This window comes from Anopheles stephensi, chromosome 3 (assembly GCF_013141755.1).
Source record: "Anopheles stephensi strain Indian chromosome 3, UCI_ANSTEP_V1.0, whole genome shotgun sequence".
NCBI classification, from domain to species: Eukaryota; Metazoa; Arthropoda; class Insecta; order Diptera; family Culicidae; genus Anopheles; species Anopheles stephensi.
Window position 1 is genome coordinate 58219552 of NC_050203.1, and position 20656 is coordinate 58240207.

A 20656-nucleotide genomic window follows, 5' to 3' on the forward strand; every position below is an offset into this window, starting at 1 on the left:
TGGATTGTGTTTGTAAACAACATAACTGAGCCGATAGTAGTATAGAAATTAGAGAAAGTTGTCGATTGTTTAAATTGTGCTACGTTCCAAAGCGGCCTGAGGGATTCCCTAGCTCGTCGAACCTTGAGAAAAAAATTAAAATAAGTCATAGTGAGTAAGACATAGCTGCTTGTGGGTAAGTTTAATCAATATTTTATCAGTTAAATAAAACTGGGTTAAGAACATTAACATTTGTTTTAACTTTTTGAAAACATTAACTTTGATAGATCTTCAGAGTGGATATATAATTGCAAAGGACTCGAATAATTTGAGGTTAATAGCAACAATGATACTGTACTGTATTTTTCAAACAGCTGCATGGATTTTTTTAACATAGAATCAAATTTTTATAGCAAAACGGTCAGACACTTCCAAGCACATAAAAAAAATTCTGCAGTTCGGGAGACGAAAACGGCTGCAGGACCGAAGCTTAAATCCCATGCAGGCCGCCTTCCCGTACGCAGGACTGGCTATTCACCTAAGGATAAAATCAAGTCACAGAAAGACAGAAATGGCAGGCCTCTAGAGGTTATAGTGTCAAAGAAGAAATAGAAGCAATTGTTGCACAGTCGGCATGAGCCGTTCGAGCCTCACAATTACTGATCAAAAGCTTGTTAGTTAATCGGTTATCTGCTGATGCGTCGTTCAGAGGTGAGTCAAGATATTTGAAGGCCTCGAGCGAAATGGCAGTTAAACCAGTTAAAAAACAGGGTTTCCTCCGTCGATGAGACCCCCCTTACCGACGAGCCTCCGAACGGCCGCTCCTTCAGCTCCTAAGTTAATACGCCACTGATGAAGTTACGTGTATCTACGTGTTTAGTTCCACGACTAGTGATACGAAAATAGCCTCGGGGGCTCGCCCTCGTAAGACGACTACGAAGGATGACGCCATATTAAACGGTCGTGCCAGTCAAATCCTTTCAAGACGTTCAGTATAATCGCGGATATCTTGTGTTCAGTAAGGTGAGAGTAAGAACTATAAAAAAATCTTTCTATTCTGAGAAATATTTACGTGTTGAAATGTTTGCAAACAGATTGGCATCCTCACGTCGTGAAAGCTAGGGTGCAATATGTACTCGGAAATCCATGCAAAACTAACGGTCAGATGATAGCTGCGTAATCATGAAACTTAGCAAAGGCTTGCCAAATACAGGTGTCCAGTCAAACTCATAGATTCACTTCGATTCTGCGTTCGAAGTACCCACCTTTAAACACTTACATTGAAAAAAATCTCATTCTTCCATTGTTATCAAAACATTCTTAAAAGCAGTTAAAGCAGCAGCTCAAATACGGTAACTCGTTTGCTCGTAATGGACAAACCCGTCTCCGGCCATGCACGATGTACCACGCTCAAACAGTTCTGCGAAACGATACGTAAACAAAATCAGCACCCAGCCAGTGCCCAATGTCACATGCGTACACGTTCCTCGATCGGCCAAGGTTAGGCACGATGCATGTGCTGCCGCACCAAGCACGAAGACACAACACCACCGCAACGACACAAAGAACGCAACGAGCGATGCGTTCAAGGTGCAACGTCGGCAAATGTGCTACTGGTCATACGTACGGAAGCAACCGAACGAAGCTGCGTCATCGTAACGGCGCTAAGAGATTGTTGCTGCCAGTGCTGGAATGCCACCCGTTGACAGGTGTAGCGGGCAATGTAGGTGAAGCGCAAAAGCGGCAAAACAGAAATGCCTCTCGGTCATATTTCTTTTATTTGTATCTCAGCTGTTTTACGCTGGTGTTTACACAAGAGACCGCTTCAATGACGTTCGGGTGAGCGTTGAAGTCACCCTTAAGATTTGAGGTGGGGGGATCCATTTTTTTCGGGCAGTTTCCTTTGAGAATTTCCGTTAATTTTAATTTTTCATCGGCTGGGAGTTTGCCGGAGAGAATGTTTACAAAATTATAATTTATTACCATTCCAATCATGGTCAGGTCCCATTTTGTTGCGTGTGGTCCTGACTGATAGAGCAATTAGTTAAACACACCCGCCTTCCACTTGCTTCGAGTGGATTTTTAATGCCGACAATATTGTAATAGAGGAGAGGCGATCGGCTCAGAAAAAAAAACTCCCAAACTACCAAATATTCAACCACCACCAACCATGCGTGCCATGTAAACTAGCTCGCTTCGAACCGATTAAACGATCATAAAACTGTCCCATAAAATTGTCATAAAACCGCAAGATTGGGCGGCGGTTCACGGACGACGGTCACGATGTTGGTCGGGTAGATCACGCAGGGCGGATGGATGGGGCATGCCAAAACAACAGCAGCAGTAGTAGCGGCACATAAAACACTCGTTATGCTCGTTAAAATCGGTTCCGATTTGATTGCGGGCTACTGTGCGTTTTCGTGGTCCGAATGCATTCAGTTTACGAATGCTAGCCAAAGTGTGAGTTTTTATTAATATCCAGCACCCGGTTGGAAGGTGTGTCTGTTGGGTCGTTATCAGTATTTTCAAACGTTAATCGATAGTGTTGATGAGCGATGTGTTGTGAATTCTTGATCGTTGTCTTAGTTTGGAGATGTCACCTCGCGCAGTGATGCATTATGAAGTAGAAACTGAGAACAGACAACAACACCCAATGAGTTTTAATCCATTTATCAAGCTGTTTCATTTGAATTGATAATGAGCTTATCATTGAACGCTTTGAGACATTTGTTTGTCTTTTTACTGAGAAATATTTTGATGTTGAATCCCTCGCAGCATGCTGGCGAAACATTTCTTGTCGTGTTTATCCCGACGCTCAGCAGGGATACGTGATCGTTGATCAGCAAACTGGATGACCTTCAAAGCCAAACATCACGCCACCTTATTTTCGACCAGCATCCTTCGCATCTTGGACAACGGACGGCTTAGTTTTCTTCTCTTTTTTTCTCCTTTAAAAATCTTTAAACCGATGACCCCAGAATGACTTTTCTGCTTTTACCAACCAGCAAACCATTAGCTGCAAGAGCTACAGCACGTTATTTCGCGATCGTGTTCGGCCTTTTGGACCTACCCATGGAAGGGCGAACAAGTTGAATCTCTGTGTGTGTGCTTGTGTGTGGGTAGATTGAAAAGCACTAAAAATAATACAAATTACATAACGTGCTCCTTACGCACACAGCAACCCGATCCCATCAACAACATTGCCAATACGCGACAATATACACCCGTGGAGCTGTGTGCGCATTCGGATCGCGCTTGGTAACTGACGCTGGCTCGCGCTATGCGCAAAAACCTGAATTACTCGTGCGTACCCCCATCACAACATCGGATGTTGTTGGGCCGCATTGTTTTGTATTATTTTGGCTTTTGGCTTTGGGTTTTTCATCCTCCGTGCTCTCTGCTGCCGTTTTGTCCATAAGCTTGTCAAACTCGTTTGGCTCTTTGTTTTGCACCTGGATGAGACAGCAAAATTTTTGGTGGGCTCGAACACACCGGACGCTTTTGCCTACAGTGGCCCAAATGGCTTTGCAGCTTCCAATCAACGGTCGAACGGCGGTGGCTTTTAATCGGATTTCGGTGTAAGCTGCTTGGACTTTTCATTATTTGCTTCACAAATCATGGAATTATGATAATTCGGTACTGAAACGTCTGCGGGTGTTTTCATAATGTTACTAATGTTCTTATAAAATAAATATAAATATATTTCAACCAGATATACAAAATAAAGTTTATAGACATCACCTGATTGCTGTATACAACTCAAGCAAAAAAAAACAGCAAAGACTCCATCCTAGGACAAGATTCAAAGGAAGAGAAAAAAGTATTAGAATTTTTAAGAAAATCTGATTTATACCAAAAAATCTAAACAAGTCATAAAAAAACGAAAAGACAAAAAATTGAGGGGAATCAAAATAAACCATGTGCCGCATTCGATGTGTAGTCTGGCGGCCCCATAATAAAAAGGATTAAGTTACCTTACCGCTTAAAGTAGATTCAACTACCTCAAATAGTCAGATACTTCCAAAGTACGAAGGTGAGAAATACCTCAACATTTCCTTACGCCTCCGAAACCAATCATTTATCCTTCACCATCCTTATCCTGCCATACGTAAGACGTAAGAGACCCCAGTTGTCCAAAGTCTTTCTAATTTTTTAAACATCAACAACCTGATTATTGTATAGTTAAATCTTCGATTTTAGGTATAAAAAGTACAATAAAAATCCTAAAAATCTCATTTTTATTTACTTATCAGTCGCTACAATCGCTTCAAGGTATTGGCTTGCTACAATAATACGAGTCTTCTAGTGTTCGTCTGCCGACAATTCTGGGGAAAGCATCAACGCTATCACTCCATCTAAATTTAGGCGTAATGACCAGCCTATCAGTGTCACATTAGCTGTACAATAATTTGTTCAATGTAGAGCTGACACTGGAGGAATCTTTCTAAATACTCTTAAATGACAAGAAATCTTCTCAGTTTCTTGGTCTGGAACCCGATTTAAATATACTTCCAATTCGGGACAGAAATAAATATACTTCTGGCTTAGAAGTGTATGGGAGTACTGGGACTATAAATAATCATTTGTTGCCATCATTTGTTGAAAGACTTTACTTTGATCAGCAACTGAATAAAAACAAATCATTTTTTGTTTTATGACTCTTCACAATTTATTAGTAATTAAAAAAGTTCAAAGGAGTCACATTCAACATCAGGAAATTCATTCTCCCCATAAACAGCATAGTCCACTGTGCGATTCATAACATTGGACATGCCATTCTTCTTGGACGGTTTAATGAGAGTCTTCTTCTGATGATGACTGCTTCACGACCTGAAAATCTTCACTGCAGAACTCAAAGAAGGGGCAGCTTGACTGTTGGTAGGTATGAGTTGGTTAAAGTCAGCTTTTTACTTTCATTTCGAACAACCATCTTTCGCGAGGTCCTAGAAAGGTTTATTATTAGAGATATCAAGAAGTTGAGCATGGCGGTTGAAATACCCTCGAAATGCGGGGTTTTCAGTCTCCTGTTAAATTCTTAGTCGCTTTTGCAAGGCATGTCCCGAACAGGGCGAATATAAGCAAGGTGAGATTTGAAGGATGATGCTCTGATTTTTCCAGGCTTCCTCCAGAATTGTGTTTACAAACAACAGGCTGTTGTGAGAACTCATTCACAGCAGACGAGACTAAAAATAATTGTTTGCGGGAGACACATCAGTTGGAATTATAAGTACATATTATTGTGGGATGGGACGACCCGATGATAGTGGCGCCAATCTTCATACAACAGGACCGGTATTCAAATCCTTGACTGGATGATCCGAACCCATCCCCCCGTAGTGAGCACTGACTATCATGTCTATGTCAATTATATCAGCTACATCAATATCCAACTATGTCAACTATACCAATAAGTCTAGTATACCAGAAAAGAAAGGCCATGACCGAGGTCGTGAAGTCGTGAAGTCAACAAAGAAGAAGTATGCTGTACAGAATAATCTCAGTTTTGACGGCCAAATATCTAAAACAAAAATGTTTGCTATACCTCAACATCAATCACTCAAACAAAATATTATTGAAGCTATCCATAGGCTTGTTGCACATCTCTTTCAACAGTGAATGTTACAAACCAGTTAATTAATTCACATTTTATAAGTGTAGCTAAAACTAAATTGCATCTGAACCACCTCGAAAAACATCTAAGAATGCCTACTCCATGCAAAGACTTAAAACACCAAGCTCACCTCCGCTTCGGGCTCGCCCGTAAGCAATGTCAAGAGAGGCAAATCAGCCTCCTATAGCTTCCCAGAGGATTAGATAACAGCAGTTGGCAAAGTGTGCTCACAATTCTCTATTTACGCCGAGTATCGATAATCTTTTGAAGAGTTTTAAAACGCACCAGCACGCACAAACCTCCACATCCACTTTGCTATATTGTTGTCCGGAAAATGGCATTTAATCCAAACGGCTTCCATTCCATCGCTGGGCGTAGCTGGCTGCCCACGTTCAGCAGTACGCTGCTCTTCATACGACACTTGTAATGCGTTCGCACATCTCGAGCGGTATTAACAGCCCTTGATCCTGTAAAATCATCCTTCCCCATCGATGCATACCAACCGAGCGAGCCGACTCAAGGACGCCACAACCCCTCACGGCAAACGGTCGAAGATGATGACGTGACACATATGCAGTGTTGCAGCTTTCTCGCAGCTGCAGCACTTGACTGATGGATGGTTGGTGGTTGTGGTGCTACCTTGGATGAGGTTGCTGACCATTCACTGTGGCCACATTTGCGTGATCGAACAAAGAGAATGGAGGAACAACAATAAGTAAACAACAAAAACAAAAAATGCATTGCACCGTTACCCAATATTGATGTTTTCCTTCCCATACTGGCGCCAACCGACTGCTGGTGCTAATGATATTTTACTACCGATTTTTTTTCTCATCTCAAACAGCTGATGGGGCAGTGAGCAGACTCCCAACAACAGCGGTTGGGTCAATTTTCCCCCTTGAATTGATTTATTTTGTTCTGCTATAAACAACCTGCGACGGATGTCTGTTTGCATTCTGCTCGATGACAATGAAATGAAAATATTTTGTTTTACCTTTTCTTAAAATGATAATAAAAATGCCTTTGGCCGCATTGAAAGTGCATTATTTACTATTTAAAATAAAAATAATAATCTTTCTTGTGCGCCCTTTTGCTGCCACCATTCTTCTGTCGAGTGTGAACAACAATCGCTTTCTTTCCTCGGGCGATAACTCGGGTTCATTGCCTTTGGCCATCAAAGAGCTCGGTCACTATCAGTTTCATCATCACCCGGAAGCTGGTACTACCCTTCTTAAGAATGCCCCTTGAACGGCCGGTGTTCTTGCGAGAAGCGAACAATTGAATATGGAACGATGCTTCTTTGAATAGGAATTTACTTGATCCGTTTCAAGGACATTCGGTTGAGTTCAAAACGTTGATCGGCACTTCCAGGGTGCCTCTCAATCGAGAGTCTTTTTTTCCATTGGAGTTTAATTTCCAGCCGTCTGCAAACGGCAGAGTACGCCTACCTGACTGTTGCGTCTACCTGCATGTAACGTAGCGGGAAAGCGTCTGGAACGGTTCTCAGTAACTGCGAGGTACAATTCAACAGCCTTAAAAGTGCAGCTGAAATTGGTTTTTTCACGTAAATTTTTTCCCAAATTTTCCTCCCACACCCCCCACAGTCCTATCGTACCGTACGTTGACCTTGTTAATGGTCGAGAAAATTCCTTCAGATAAAAAAAAGCCATTTCACATTTCAATGGCATTTCGATTGTTGCTAATTATTCCTGGTACAGTCAGTGAGCTTTTTATGGATCAGTACAGTAATTATATTCGCTTCGTCAGCGTGTGGAGAATTTTAATGATTGCACAATAAATGTATAATCATCGGTGGCATTTGATTGAGCTGAAGCATAACGATAATGCACTAAATAGTAACCTATCGCTGGCCTCAACACAACCCTCGAGCTTCGCTAGGGCTTCGTTGGTTGGGCCTCTGCTGTTGCACATTGTTGCACCGATGCGTGTGTTACCATTTATTATCTACATACATTCATTATGCATTCAGTGCTCATGTTTCACCGGGGGATCTCAGACTTGGGTCAATTGCATCCGACAGCTCGTAACCTGTAGCCGCCTGATCCCAGCCCCAATCCCCGACCACACTCCACGGTGTCGATCGCAGAAAACTGGTCGCTCGGACTCTCTTGTCCTGTCCCCCGGTTCATTTAATCATCCATTCCATTCATACGCCGCATAAAATTTATGTCGATGATGATTTTCTCCATTCTCCACTTTTTTTTTTGTTTCACTTTTCCCTAGAAAAGCGTAAAAGCGTGTGAAGAGAAAAAGAAAACAGGTTTGATAAATTAATTGCCAGTCGGGAATCACTCTGCGAAACGTTGGCCGGCAGGGCATCGTGCTAGATTCACGCGTCCCATGAACGGGTGTGTTTGTGTGATAATTTTTATTGTGATAAATGGCAAACGGGACCTTTATATGGGGCAGACTATGGGTTTCATTTTCATCACTGCCTTATCTGCGCCTCTTCCATGACCTCGAAGTCCAGAAACGGGCAAGCCAATCATTATGCAGCGCAGCGCTTCGTACGTTTGACGCGATCGTACGTTACATAATGAACGATTGCAGCGTGGTAAATGAAACCATTTAAATTTTTTTCACAATTCGCCCAACACGATGCGCCTGTGAAGTGAGAGCAGAGCCGCCTGCAGACTCCGAGTGTGACTATCTCGTCTCAGGCCGGAAGAATGATCCGGCTGTTAGACGGACGCCAAAAGACAATCGATGAAAGTGTTTTTCGTACGGTACGGTAGCCGATGCCGAGGAGAAAGGGAAGGAAAATCAGATAAAAATAAACGATTCCCCGGTACGGGATGGTTTTGCTTCGTGGGTTTGGGGCGACCGATGCAGAGTGCGCGGCTGCTTCGAGTGGTATCCATTTCCTGACCTACCCGAACACGTGTGACGACAGTGTGAACGGGGGAGCGCAGACATGAATCTCAATCGCCAACATGCTTTTGTTTAATAGGATTTCTCATTTATTGCAGTAATTAATGGATCTGGAACGCATAAGAGGTGTTGTTAAAGAATGATGTTCGATGGCTACTGTTACATTAGATCGCGTTTGAATACTTATCCTTCGCACTAAATAAAGATTTTTAAGAAAGGTTTTATTACGCCTTAGGAAGTATTTGTACGGCAGTATTTATGAATTATTGTTGAGGTATTACTAGGAAACTGAAAGTTGGCACACTTCACTTCAAATTCTTTGGAATTGAGGCGTCTTAGTCTGCTTGGGCGACGCTTCTTATATGAGACTCTCTGAGAAAGTATCCTTAACGAGGATCATTAGACGAGGTTGCTATGGAAGAGTCCTCTAAGACGAGGTCTTATGGCTAAGGTTCCTTGATCCAGATCCCTAGGGCGAGGCCTTTAGAAAGAGACTTGTTGATCTCGTCCTTTAAAGCAGAGTGTAGAGAGTCCCCCTCGACAGAAGCCTTCAAGCGGAGGTTTCTTCAACGGTGCAAAGATTCTCTGCCAGGGATTCGTTCGCTAAATGTAAGCTTTTAAAACTTATTACAACAATCTTAGCGAGGCATGAAAATGTTTTAAATTAATACACTTTTTTATTATAACAATAATTATTGCCATTCTAGCATGCTCGTTATAAGGCGAACCCCAGGAAGGAAATTTCCTGTGCTTGTTGTAGGAATTCAGCATAAGAGATAATACGGCTACGAGCCGTCTTACTTAATAATAAATAAATAAATATTTAAAATTTTGCTGTTCCACCTCATTCAACTGAGCTATGCCGATCGTTCAAACGTCTTACGTCGCATAGAAAGAGATGGCAATAAAAGTGACATACAGGCAGCAAAGCTCAAGGGGTGATGCTTTAAGCTCGACGATTGCAAGCTTTAAGCTCGGAAGCTCACTCAAGACACAAAATTACCGGTAGTACCGGTTGTATGTACGAAATGTACAACCGTTGTCTAATTATTATTCCTTTTATTTTAAATCAGAATAGTTTATGTAAATGAAAATAAACAATAAATAAGTTAAATATTTGTTTAAAATATAATTACGAACAGTTACTGCTCGACGTCGTTTTGTTCCAAATTATTTCATTAATTAATTAATTATTATTTAAAGCAATAAGTTTTTTTTATTATTCGTAAAGGACGGCTTAACCAGATATTGCTCATATTTTTAGGATTCTATTTAACTTTAAAAATAATTTAAAATCATTCAGCTACTGTCCAAAGTTTTAATTGTAAGGGAAAATATAAAGTGTTTGGAAAACTTGTTTCTTTAAAACTAAGCTGTTTAACGTATTTTAAATTATTCAAACGTAGTATTTCAGAGTAAATTCTCCATTTTTTCAAATTAGTTATTTTTGTATCGAAGTGTACTTAGTGTTCAGTGTATTCTGTTTTCAAGTACAAAGATTCATGGTATTCGCATCAAGCTTTGTTATGTTTCAATTTAAATGGACTGGACAGTAATGGGATCTCTCCAGCTCAGGTTGCTGATTTATATAGAGATTTAAGGCTAGTTTTCAGAACAATCACTCACGTAAGATTAAGTTTTTTTCGCCAAAAATGCTAACTTCTGCAAACAATCGTCAGATAATTTTAAACAACAGGTCACTCGTAGCTTGCAATCTCATCTTCAGCTGTTAATTGTTCTTGGAATCAGTTCTAAATGAGTTCCAAATAAGTCATGTCAACGAAGATTACTACCCTGACCATTTCTCTCTTGGGTATTTCGTATTTTAATTTCTCTCTAGTCTGAGAGATATTCGTTGCTTAAAGTCGCTGTTTAAAATTGCCAATTTACCAAGGATATTTTTTTTCATTCGGTGCGGATCAATGAACCATCAAGTCAAGGCTAGCCAGAGAAGACAAGCCGAGACCTTTGGAAGATGTGGTTCCAACGTAGAAGATTTTTTATTTGCTATTATGCCAATTGCAAATTTTCCACAAAAATGAAAAAATAAAAATGAAGCAAAAAGCGATCGGAAAATTTCGATTATTACGAATATATTTTTATTTTTCACCTATTTAATTACGTGATATAAATTACCATTTATCGTCTCATCCTTTATCCTATTTACAATCAATCGTCCATTCCATTGAGACCACTATTAGGCGTAATTGAACACTTCCTTTCTAGCTTTAAACCGTTACTTTAATTGTCCAGCATCGACTCCCCCTCCCGTCTGCCACGTTTATATCCAGCCCCGCTGATCGTAAATTCGGAGCGTCACCTCCAGCCGCCGATAGTAATCCTCCTCCACCAGATTATCGTTGAAAAACAGTGCCGCGTCCTGTTCGCTTTGGTCCGGGATCGATTCTTTGCGCGCCAGTACAACGCGTAGCATCGATACGATGTGGTACAGCTCGTACGGTGCCACCCGATCGATCTCCTCCCGAAAGCTGCAATCCGTGGCCATCCAAAAATGGAAAAACAAACACAAAAAATTAACAAAGAAAAATAGAATGTCCCACCCACCAGGTTTGTCAGCGGCCATGCGTGCCGATAATTAATTGCTTTCGGTTTCGCCCACGGGGCCAACTGGCTGGCTCTGAGGGCAAAACACTTCTGGCAAACAGCGGAAACCTAATACGATTCCATCCCATCTTCCCCAAAAACAAAAGGAACACCAGACCCACCTTTCGAGCGTAAAGTCCTCCGGGTTGGGAAACTGCAGTCGTTCCATGTTGGCGGCCAGCTGCTCGAAGTAATACTCGAAGTAGCCGTCCAGCTGCGTTTCCAGCTCCGGATCGTTGACGCTGGTGATGATGAAGAAAATAACGTCCCGTACGAGTGAGTCCATTTGAATCAGCTGGAAGTCGACAAACTTCAAGCTGCACGGTGTCTTCCCGTCCGGGTCTGAGCGTCCGAACGCCGCCGATACGCGTGAAATGGGTCGCCAAAATAGGAAGTAAAAATAGAACAAAACAACAAAAAGGACACTCGCTTTGTTAGTGTTTATGATTTTGATAGGGCGTCTTAACAGACCATCTCGACAGGCCTGTCCGTCGGGAATTGGAAAAACCACATTACCATATTTAATCATCATGTTGTTCACCCACAGGTCGTTGTGCAGCATCGTACAGTAGACGGTCAGTTGGTCCGAGATTAGCTGCGCCTGGCGTCGATGGCACTCGTTTATCTTGGCGTGAGCCCGTTCGGCTAGCCCCGGCTCCACACCGGTCCGCACGATGTCCTGCCGAAACACATCCATCATCTGTCGCAGCGTCTCGGGGCTCAGGCCCGCATCGATATCAATCTTAACGAGGTACTTATGGATGCCCGCCTCGAACACTTCCGGTTTCAGGTAGCGTAACGCTATCGGGATCGCATGAAACAGGGCCAGTTTCTGTAGAAACGGGGGAACGGCATTAAAACAAAGACTCACTTCAACATGCGTGCGTTTGGGGGACGATGCTTACCTGCAGCACGTACCGTGCCAGCACTCGATTGAACCCTTGGCGACGGTCGGCCGTGACGTATCCGGCCAGCTTCAGGTTCTCGAACAGCATCACACCGTCCTGGTCTACCTTTTCGACCGATGGGTCAAGTGATACGCGGGCGTTGTAGCAGCGGCAGAACACATCGATCAGCTCATCCTCACCGTCGTAGCCCTGTTCGCGTTGCAGAGCGAGCAGGGTGGGTACGATCTTCAGATACACGGCCGCTTCCTTCACGAAGGTGGTGTCGATTTGAAAGATCTCGAGGAACTCCTCGCTGCTTGGGCGCATCTTGGCGACAAGGTGCAGTAACTCCTCGTCTGTTTCTGTGTGATCCTGTTGGAGGTGTTGAACGAAGGATTTAATGCTACTTGTTTAAAAATGTACATATCGTAATTAAACAGAACTCGCTTGTTTTTCAACAATAATTCTCAATAAGTATGGTAGTCCAGAAATTGTAGCATAAGTTCCCATTGCGCAAGAATAAAACGACACTTTTAGAATGCTTTACATACGATAAATAATATGCATATTGATCTCGTTCTATGATTTGTATTCACCCGGAGAAACAAGCAGGACCTCTCAAACATCAATATGCCCGATGATAAGATTCACAGCTCGGCAGATTCTGAGATTCTTGAGTATACGGCGTCGAGCCGTCATACACGAAATAAATAAAAAAAAACAAAAATTCTGAGATTCAATCTTTGAACACAGATAGTTGGCAGAAGCATTGGAGGATTAGCTGAAATTTTCGAGAAAGGTTGAACTTTTGAAGCTACTTTTTTGACCAATTTGTTGGCATTTTCATCGCCCAGAATATCGCAATGAGGGGGTAACCAAAATAAGAGACATTCGGAAAGGCATTTAAATAGGAGCTAAAGACCTTTCAAATTTATTTCACGATATAGTCTAGGTTCTCAATTGCCTTCACAGATTTTAGTGCTTCGACAACGTATTAGCTGAAGCTGAGGACATAAATTATTCGTCTAATGACATGCACTTATGATTGATAAAGCCCAAAAAATTGCGATGAAGTCCGATGTATATTGTAATTGTTTGGTGTTCCCCCATAGTGAGGAGTGACCCTCCAGCTATGCGGTATCAATAAGTCTAGTAAACCAGCAATGGCAGACATGGTCGAATAAGAGCTCGTTAGACCAAGTAAGAAGACGACGATGGATGACGTAGTTGGAAAAATGCTTCGGATATCTTCTTATTTTATGCTATCCGATATTGATCATAGTCCCTTCAAATATCATGCTCGTAGACTTTAAAATATTTTCTCATTTCCAGTGTAAAATGTAAAATTCTAACCGTCAATCATCAAGTTGAGTTCTTCGGGTGTAAAATGTATTAGAGAATACATGAGGATTTCCTAGGTACAACCCAATGACCTAAGCATCCTCCCAAATGGTGATGAAGATCATTGATGAAATAGACATCATCTGTGTCTAGGACGAACCCATCCAAGTGTAAATCACTCAGAATAAGCGGCTTATGACGCTTGTCAAAAATAGCAGCGAGCGCGTTGTCAATATTTTTTTGTAAACCTATCGGAGGGGTTTGAATCCTTATTGAATCATACTGTAGTCAAGACGGTAAATCAACTGATCGTAAAGGTCTACAAATAAAAGACTTTAAATGGCACCCATGTCTCAGTTATCATCTTACTGCCAAAAAGCTGTCCGGCAAGTACTCGCATTATTTGCACAGGGACTATTTCTTACGTGAATGATTCGAGCAAAATTGAATTAAAAGAGTAAAGAAGCCTATAACTTTGGTCTTATCTTACTGCAAGAGTCTTGTGCTCAGATGAACCTACTTCGAACCTACCTACCAGGAGACTGTGTTGAGATGTTGTGCTTGTGGTCTAAAAAACATTATGGGATGGATAGTCTGGTGACGTTCGCATGACGTGATCAGCTCATGGGTCCATGAGCAATTTTAATTCGCTGTTGAGGTCGTTGTGCATCTGTACATCTGAACAATCAAGTCAAAGCAAGTCAGAAATAGCAGCTCGTCGTTGTAGCTGCTCCTTTTTTGTTCTTCAAATACGAGGCTATAGACCCCAATGATGTTTTTGTCAGCTTTTAACTGAGTCCAGGTCTTTTAACTGAGTCCATAAAAAAAACACCTTGTCCTAGATTCATCTAGCATTCTATAAGGTTATTCTGTAGTAAAATAGAGTACAATTGGATTTGAAGGACGTGCATATTGTGCTCGGTAAGCAGAATATAAATTGATATAAAATAGATGCATAAATGTGGTAAACCATCAAAGATTTTACTACATCGTAAAGCATACAAACTAAGGGCCCGCTCTCTTTAAGAAAACCATTCCACGCACAGCATCGACAATCGAAAATGGCACACAAACATCTTTAAAGTAGCGATTGAAAAGGCAAACAGGGCTGCCATAGAGAGAGAGAGAGAGAGAGAGAGAGAGAGAGAAAAAAAATGCTCAATTTGCATCAACTCAAGCATTACACTTTTACGGGGTGCCTGCTACGGTAATGGTGCAGTTGAAGGAAAATGAATAAGCACAACAACAAAAAAGCAAGGAAAGAAATGCTTTCAATAAATCACTTCGACACTCGGCACAAAGTGTAAGTGAAGTTGACGTCGTTACACGTCTGGGGGGGTGGGAAGGCTAACTGGTGGTGGACATGCTGTCTTTCTATAAGCAGCTGTTTCCGGCAAACCATTTCCCGACAAAGCAGAAACAGCAAGAAACCAAGTGAACCAAAAAAAAGCCCCAATTTCGATTTGTACAGTTCAAGCCTGGCCTGCTTCTTTTTGCCTGTCACCGTCTCCCATCTCACTTATTTTTCGCACTCAAACCCCCTGCACCGGTAGGTTCGAAATGGAAAGGGGGTTGAAATTTCAGCAGGTCAAAAATTTAATGAAACACTACCCCGAGGAGCAATCAGTGGTCCAGCGTTCGAGCCCACTAAGCTGATCTTACATTATGGAAGAAACGATGCCCTGAAGGATGGCTTTTGAGTGGTACATGTCGAATAGGACGAGATGCACACAAAAAAAGGGAGCAAACACAAAAAAAAGACAATGATGATGTTGTTATTTTTGCCCTTTTCTTGTTTTCCTTTTTTTTACTCGGCCGCACGAACAACGCATACCAACTAACATTCCGTGAAAAGCGTTTAAAATATCCGCTTCAAAACTCGAACGAAATTCCACGAAAAGTGTGTTGGCTCGCTAAGTTTGATTCCGGCGAATCATTAAACAATCAGTCTATTATTATGAAAATAATTAAGTGTACTCCTAGTTTGAGACAGCGCAACGATAATGGTTCCCAGAACGAGGGCGTCAAATAATGCCACGCTGCAGAAGGGCAAAAAAGGAAAATTATGTTTCCTTCTGTTTAATTGCTTGCTCCAAATAAAGATGGGCGAATAGAAAATTTACGTTTTTCGTAGTACAATGCAAAAACCCCAACACCAAAACTGCTCACGAACACTCTCGCAACAGAGTTGCATTCGGCAAGTGAGAATGTGTTCCGTCCCATTAGCGCGTGGTTGGAGGAAAATCGTTCGCTTTCGCTCTGCTTCATCCCCATCGTCGACACGTCATTATCACGACGCGAAACGTGCTTTCTGTTTTTCCGCCCCTACCCACGGTTATAAGAAATGGAAGAAAAATGGAAAATAAATCACAAAACAACAGCCCTTTTCTGCCAGGTCGCTCCCCTTTCAAGGGCACAGCCGTTTCCGCCAACCAGCCACAAAGACATACAGGCGACCAACGAAATGCGTGGCGGATAACAGCACTCGCAAGAGGGTTAAGGCGAAGACCGATAAATCATCTTCCAAGGCACGAACTCACCTGTTGCCTGTTTTGTTGGGGAGGATTGAAAAAAAAATCGCCTTTCTTCGCCATTTTTTCACATTGGAATGGGTTGAAATATCGTTTCGGGTTGCGAATCTTTCACGCCTTTTCTAATGAAACCGAAACGCACCGATGCCGTACGTTGCACGGATTGCGTCTTTAAATAACATTATCTGTCCATTTGAATGACGTTTGCTACCATCGCCAGCAGATGCCGAAAGGTATGTTTATCTCCTGGCCACGACGCTCCGATGAGGATGCTCCGTGTCGATGGTTAATGTGTTCTGCGTGTTTTCGTAGCTACGCACGCAATGGTTTCGCGCGTCTGGATTACGAATCCATTTGTCAAAATTTAAGCGCGAGTTATTGATCAATGCCAATTAAAGATAACCGAAACACGGAACATCACTCGGCGCGCTTCCATCCCGGATCTACTCGATTCGACTGCTTTGTCATGCCAATCTCACATCCTGGATGTGTTGAAAGACAGGAAGCATGTCAGCGAATTTGGAGTGCTTCTTCAAGAAATCTTCACCAATAACGCGCAATCATAAGCACCCTTCAGATATCGAGATCTCAAAAAAACAAGCCTCTAATAGAAGGGCACCAGAGTAGCTACACATTCACACCTTCACCGGGTGAAGAATGGCGCATCAGCAGATCTATGACTTGAGGCTGTGGCACTAAAGATGTTGCAATCGATAGTTCGTTCCTTCTCCGAAGGTACGTTACGATGGTATAAGATTACGGGTTTAGTATTTTTATATGTGCAACATTAAACCACCCTCTTGTGATCGAAATCCGGGTGAAAAATGAACGAGCCACCCGAGAGCTCAACAGTTTGCTCTTTTGAACCACGCTAAAACAACAACAACCCGGTTCTGATTCCGTCAGCACTGGCCTTGCGTTGTACGTGCTTTTGTACCACTTTGCTGTGAGTGTACGAGATCAGCAACAGGAGACGACATCATTTATCTTCAACACAACTGATACCTCCCGTCACCATCCTTCCGGTCTCTTCAGTGCCCCTTACCACATGCGAGCTAAGAGCTTTTTTGATGCCGAGCGAGGATTTAATTTACAATTTATGAGGCCATCCCATTGCCTCGATGACACAACACACACACACTGAGGATATGGTTACGACTTGGGGTTTTGCTTTTCCTATCACATACTTTAACCCTACACCCAGCACAAGGAAAAGCACAAGGGAGTGAACGTACTCTTGTGTGATTCGTTGTTCGACACTTTCGTTCGTCACGGGATCGTTTGGGACGGGCACCTACGGCACACAAGATTGAAGATGGAAGAGAAGATGGATTTAATTTGATTAACCATTCACTCTCGATAAACACTCAACGAAGCCGAAGGGAGTGAATATTCTAGCTTTTGCTATCATATTACCCATTTTTGCCCTGCGTCACTATCCCGAGAATACCGATGGGAACACAATGGAATCCCTTCCCGACTGTTTGAATCTTCCAGCACACTAATTGCTGTGACATTTTCGCATGAACAGTATCAGATATAGCGATAGGGAGAAAGAGAGAGAGAGAGCAATCTGCTTGTGCACTCATCTGAAAGCTACCAGGCGCCTCCATCACGTGCTTCTTCCGATCGTTCGTAACGGACGGGGGGTTTTTGTTATGATTAATATGTACTCATTGCCTTGGTCGTTTCCTTTCTTGCTGTGGTTTACCCATCTACACAGCTTCCCCGCTTTTCGATAGAAACACTCTCAGCAGTAGGTAGTAAGCGCGGGTGAAGGACCAGGCGTCTCCATTCATTTCCGTTTGATTAATTTACTCCTCGTCTAGCATTAACTAAGAGGATCTTCAGCCCACACACACACACACACACATTCAAGATGCCATCGATGTCAGAGAACGGAAATAACTACACTTTCAGGCGACAATCACTTTGCCAGACATCGGAAAGCAGCACCGTTTACCGGCCTCGGTTTACCTTTTGCTCGTTGACTTCGGCAGTTGATGATGAAGCGGTCCGCTTGGTTGTACGCACCGTAACGGCCAGCATCGTGCTACCGTAGTTATCCCCAGGGGCGGTAAGAAACTCAGACTCATAGCCAACCACACGGGTTCCGTCGGCCAGGACCGGTGCTAGCAAACCGTCCAGGTCGCGTATCGGTGGCGGCGGTATGGAAGGCATCGTTGGGGCGCGTAAATCTGGCACTTCGTCAGCCAAAACAATTTTAAGCCAAAGTAATGGTGTACGCGTGACTGGAAGATAACGCTAGCGGGTAGCACGCGCACCCGTCCCGCGCTAACGTACGATCACGCGGCGTTATTTCTGTGATATCTTCGTAAAACGATTCAACGCGTTCTGCGACCTTTTTAAACTAGGTGTACCGAGCAAGATTACTATCGGACCGACCGTGCCGAGGCGTGCGAAACAACTGATGCTTTGGTCGGCGAATCGGCCCAGAGTTCACCCACAGGTCGGCGTCTAAACGCGTGACGATGGAATACGAACCGTGCCGTACCGAATGATGGGATGCGCGTTCCGAACAAGCGCGAACAGTTCGTGCCTCGTCGTCGTGGACTGGATTGGCATCTTCTACTGTGGTGCACAATTGCGGGAACCGTTGCATGGAGAAGCAAAACGAACGGCTCGTCTTCGAAAGGTTGCAAGAAAAGAGCGCGCCAAAACTGCACTACTTGTTGGCAAACTGGTATTGCCAGACTATTGTACGTAAGTAAAGTAAGGGAAAGTTGAATAACTGTTTTAAAATTTAATAAATATTGCGGCTCTGGTACACCAATGATGTCCAGGGTTTCTCCTACTTTTATAACATTTTTGTAGATGGAATGATGATGGTCGAATGACAGCGGTGGACGAATGAATGCAAAACAAGACAAATAAATTATTGTATAAATATATTATTAATTTAATATACAAAAACATATACAGCTCATAAATTGTAGACCATGTAAATGAATTAAAAATAATTAAATAAGTAACTAATCAATTTATAGATCAATATAAGCCCGTCACATTTCAATTTCATGTTAAACGAATAATTATAAAAAACTTTTAAAATATTATTGATTAACAAATACACCACACTTAAGCTCCCGAAAACAAAGATTAAAAATCTTGTCACGCTTCCAAAACACCGCCCCATTCAAAACATAATCGTTAAACGCTTCACAGCGATAATGACACTCTGGGGCACCATGAGCAAATTTGACTTTAACTTAGCTTAAGCCGCAATGAGACGCTTCTGTTCCCTTTCTCTATCTTTCGCTCTCTTTACCTCTCCTAATACTAAGACATTCACCCCCACAATGCGAATATTTTTGGTGGATGCCATCATCGATAAGAAACCAGCCACAGCGGTAGTAGCTCTCTAGGGTGAGAACTTTGATACTTTACACGCAGCAGCACGGTGCAATCAAGGTGCAAACGAGCTTTACTCTAATCGGATCGACTGCGCTTTTTTGTTTTCGCCTGCGATAGTGAAAAACCACGGACGATAAAAAATAGGCGTAAAAGTATGAATGAATTTAAAATGCGCACCAACAGTCACCGGTGATTATCTGTTTTAGCAAAATCGTTCAAAATGCTGCAAGTAAGTGCGATAACAGAAGAGTATGATAACGGCGGCAAATGATAATAAGGTCAAATACTGAAGCCAGTAAGCGGTCAATATTTCATCTTAAAAAAGAGACCAAAAATCACACTCCAACAGCAGAAAACCAATATATTCACCGTTCAAATAAACTCACCGCGCGCATCAGGACCATTTCCCGGTGGGGTAATGCTTCGCCTGCTGGATATTAAACGGTATCGTCGATAACCCTTTTCCTCTTCGTATTCGTCACACATGCACACACACAAACGTACGAGTGCATTAACGGCTGCACTCGATGCTGTCTGCATGCAACGGGTCAACACGTAAGTGGGCTGACATGTCACTGCCACGGACAACCGCCATCCGCCATCGACTGTGACCTTGACCTTTTTCAAACGCTGTGTGGCTACTGGTGGCAAATTTCGAATCAGAGCTGGACCTACCGCACACAATGCACCGTCCCGACCGCGGGAACCTCAACACGCTCAATTGGCCCAGTCAATTGTTTTGGTGTGGAAGTACTTGGCTACCAACAACGGATTGACCGTTGAAAGGTACTTGCACTGCTAGGATTACATTTATGCTTAGATTATATTACTTTTTTCATAATATTTTTTCACAGGCGGATGTAAACTGCAGCTTGCTCTGTCTGCTTTCATTTATTTCAATTGTCCAGCCTTAAACAGCTCCCACCCCAAATACTCTCCAGCATACTCGCAGCTTCGATTGATCCACTGAAATATGCTCGTCCAAAGTACCTTAATGACGTGGGACAGGCCCTAAGCAACAGTAACAGGGGACGGACAGTAGCGAGACGGTCGCGCGAGCCAATTTGCCAATTTTGTCCCATCACGGTTCTAAAAAAAAGACGAAGGGAGTAATAGTCGTTGAGCAATCCGTGTCGCTCAGCTCGAACCACGATGCGTAATCATGATTTCTTTATTTATGGGATAATGTGGGGCCGAAAACTGGGGCCTCCTAACAACCTGCTTCACAAAACGATGACTTTCGTGTTTGTGTTTCAGCCTTTTTTCGTGGCTCTTTGTTGGGTGCGACAAGCGAACGGCGCTTCCGGTAAATCTGACGTCTTGCCGAAAATCGTCTGTTGTCACTCAGAATAGTAATCGAGATGCTTCAGAACGTCAATTGGCCAACCATAATCGGACGGGGTAGGCAAACAATAGTGTCCGAGATTCCTGTGTGT

General features: G+C 42.8%; 1 protein-coding gene across 1 annotated transcript; it reads right to left on the minus strand.

Moving 5' to 3' along the window:
• Positions 1-10558: 10558 nt before the first annotated feature.
• Positions 10559-18365, minus strand: LOC118508984. The gene is made up of 5 exons (XM_036048976.1): positions 17823-18365; positions 11992-12345; positions 11603-11918; positions 11209-11428; positions 10559-10971 (listed from the first exon to the last, which is right to left on the minus strand). The coding sequence occupies exons 1-5, from the start codon at positions 18024-18026 to the stop codon at positions 10764-10766; spliced, it is 1302 nt and encodes a 433-aa protein (XP_035904869.1). The 5' UTR covers positions 18027-18365; the 3' UTR covers positions 10559-10763.
• Between the last annotated feature and the right edge of the window lie 2291 nt (positions 18366-20656).

Bases quoted from the DNA above. Each gene is read 5' to 3' on its own strand.
- LOC118508984 (XM_036048976.1), bottom strand. From the start codon at position 18,026: ATGCCTTCCATACCGCCGCCACCGATACGCGACCTGGACGGTTTGCTA. The intron at 11,919-11,991 runs GTAAGCATCGTC...CCGTTTCTACAG, and splicing joins TGGCACGGTACGTGCTGCAG to AAACTGGCCCTGTTTCATGC. The intron at 10,972-11,208 runs GTGGGTCTGGTG...CACGGATTGCAG, and splicing joins GAGGACTTTACGCTCGAAAG to CTTTCGGGAGGAGATCGATC.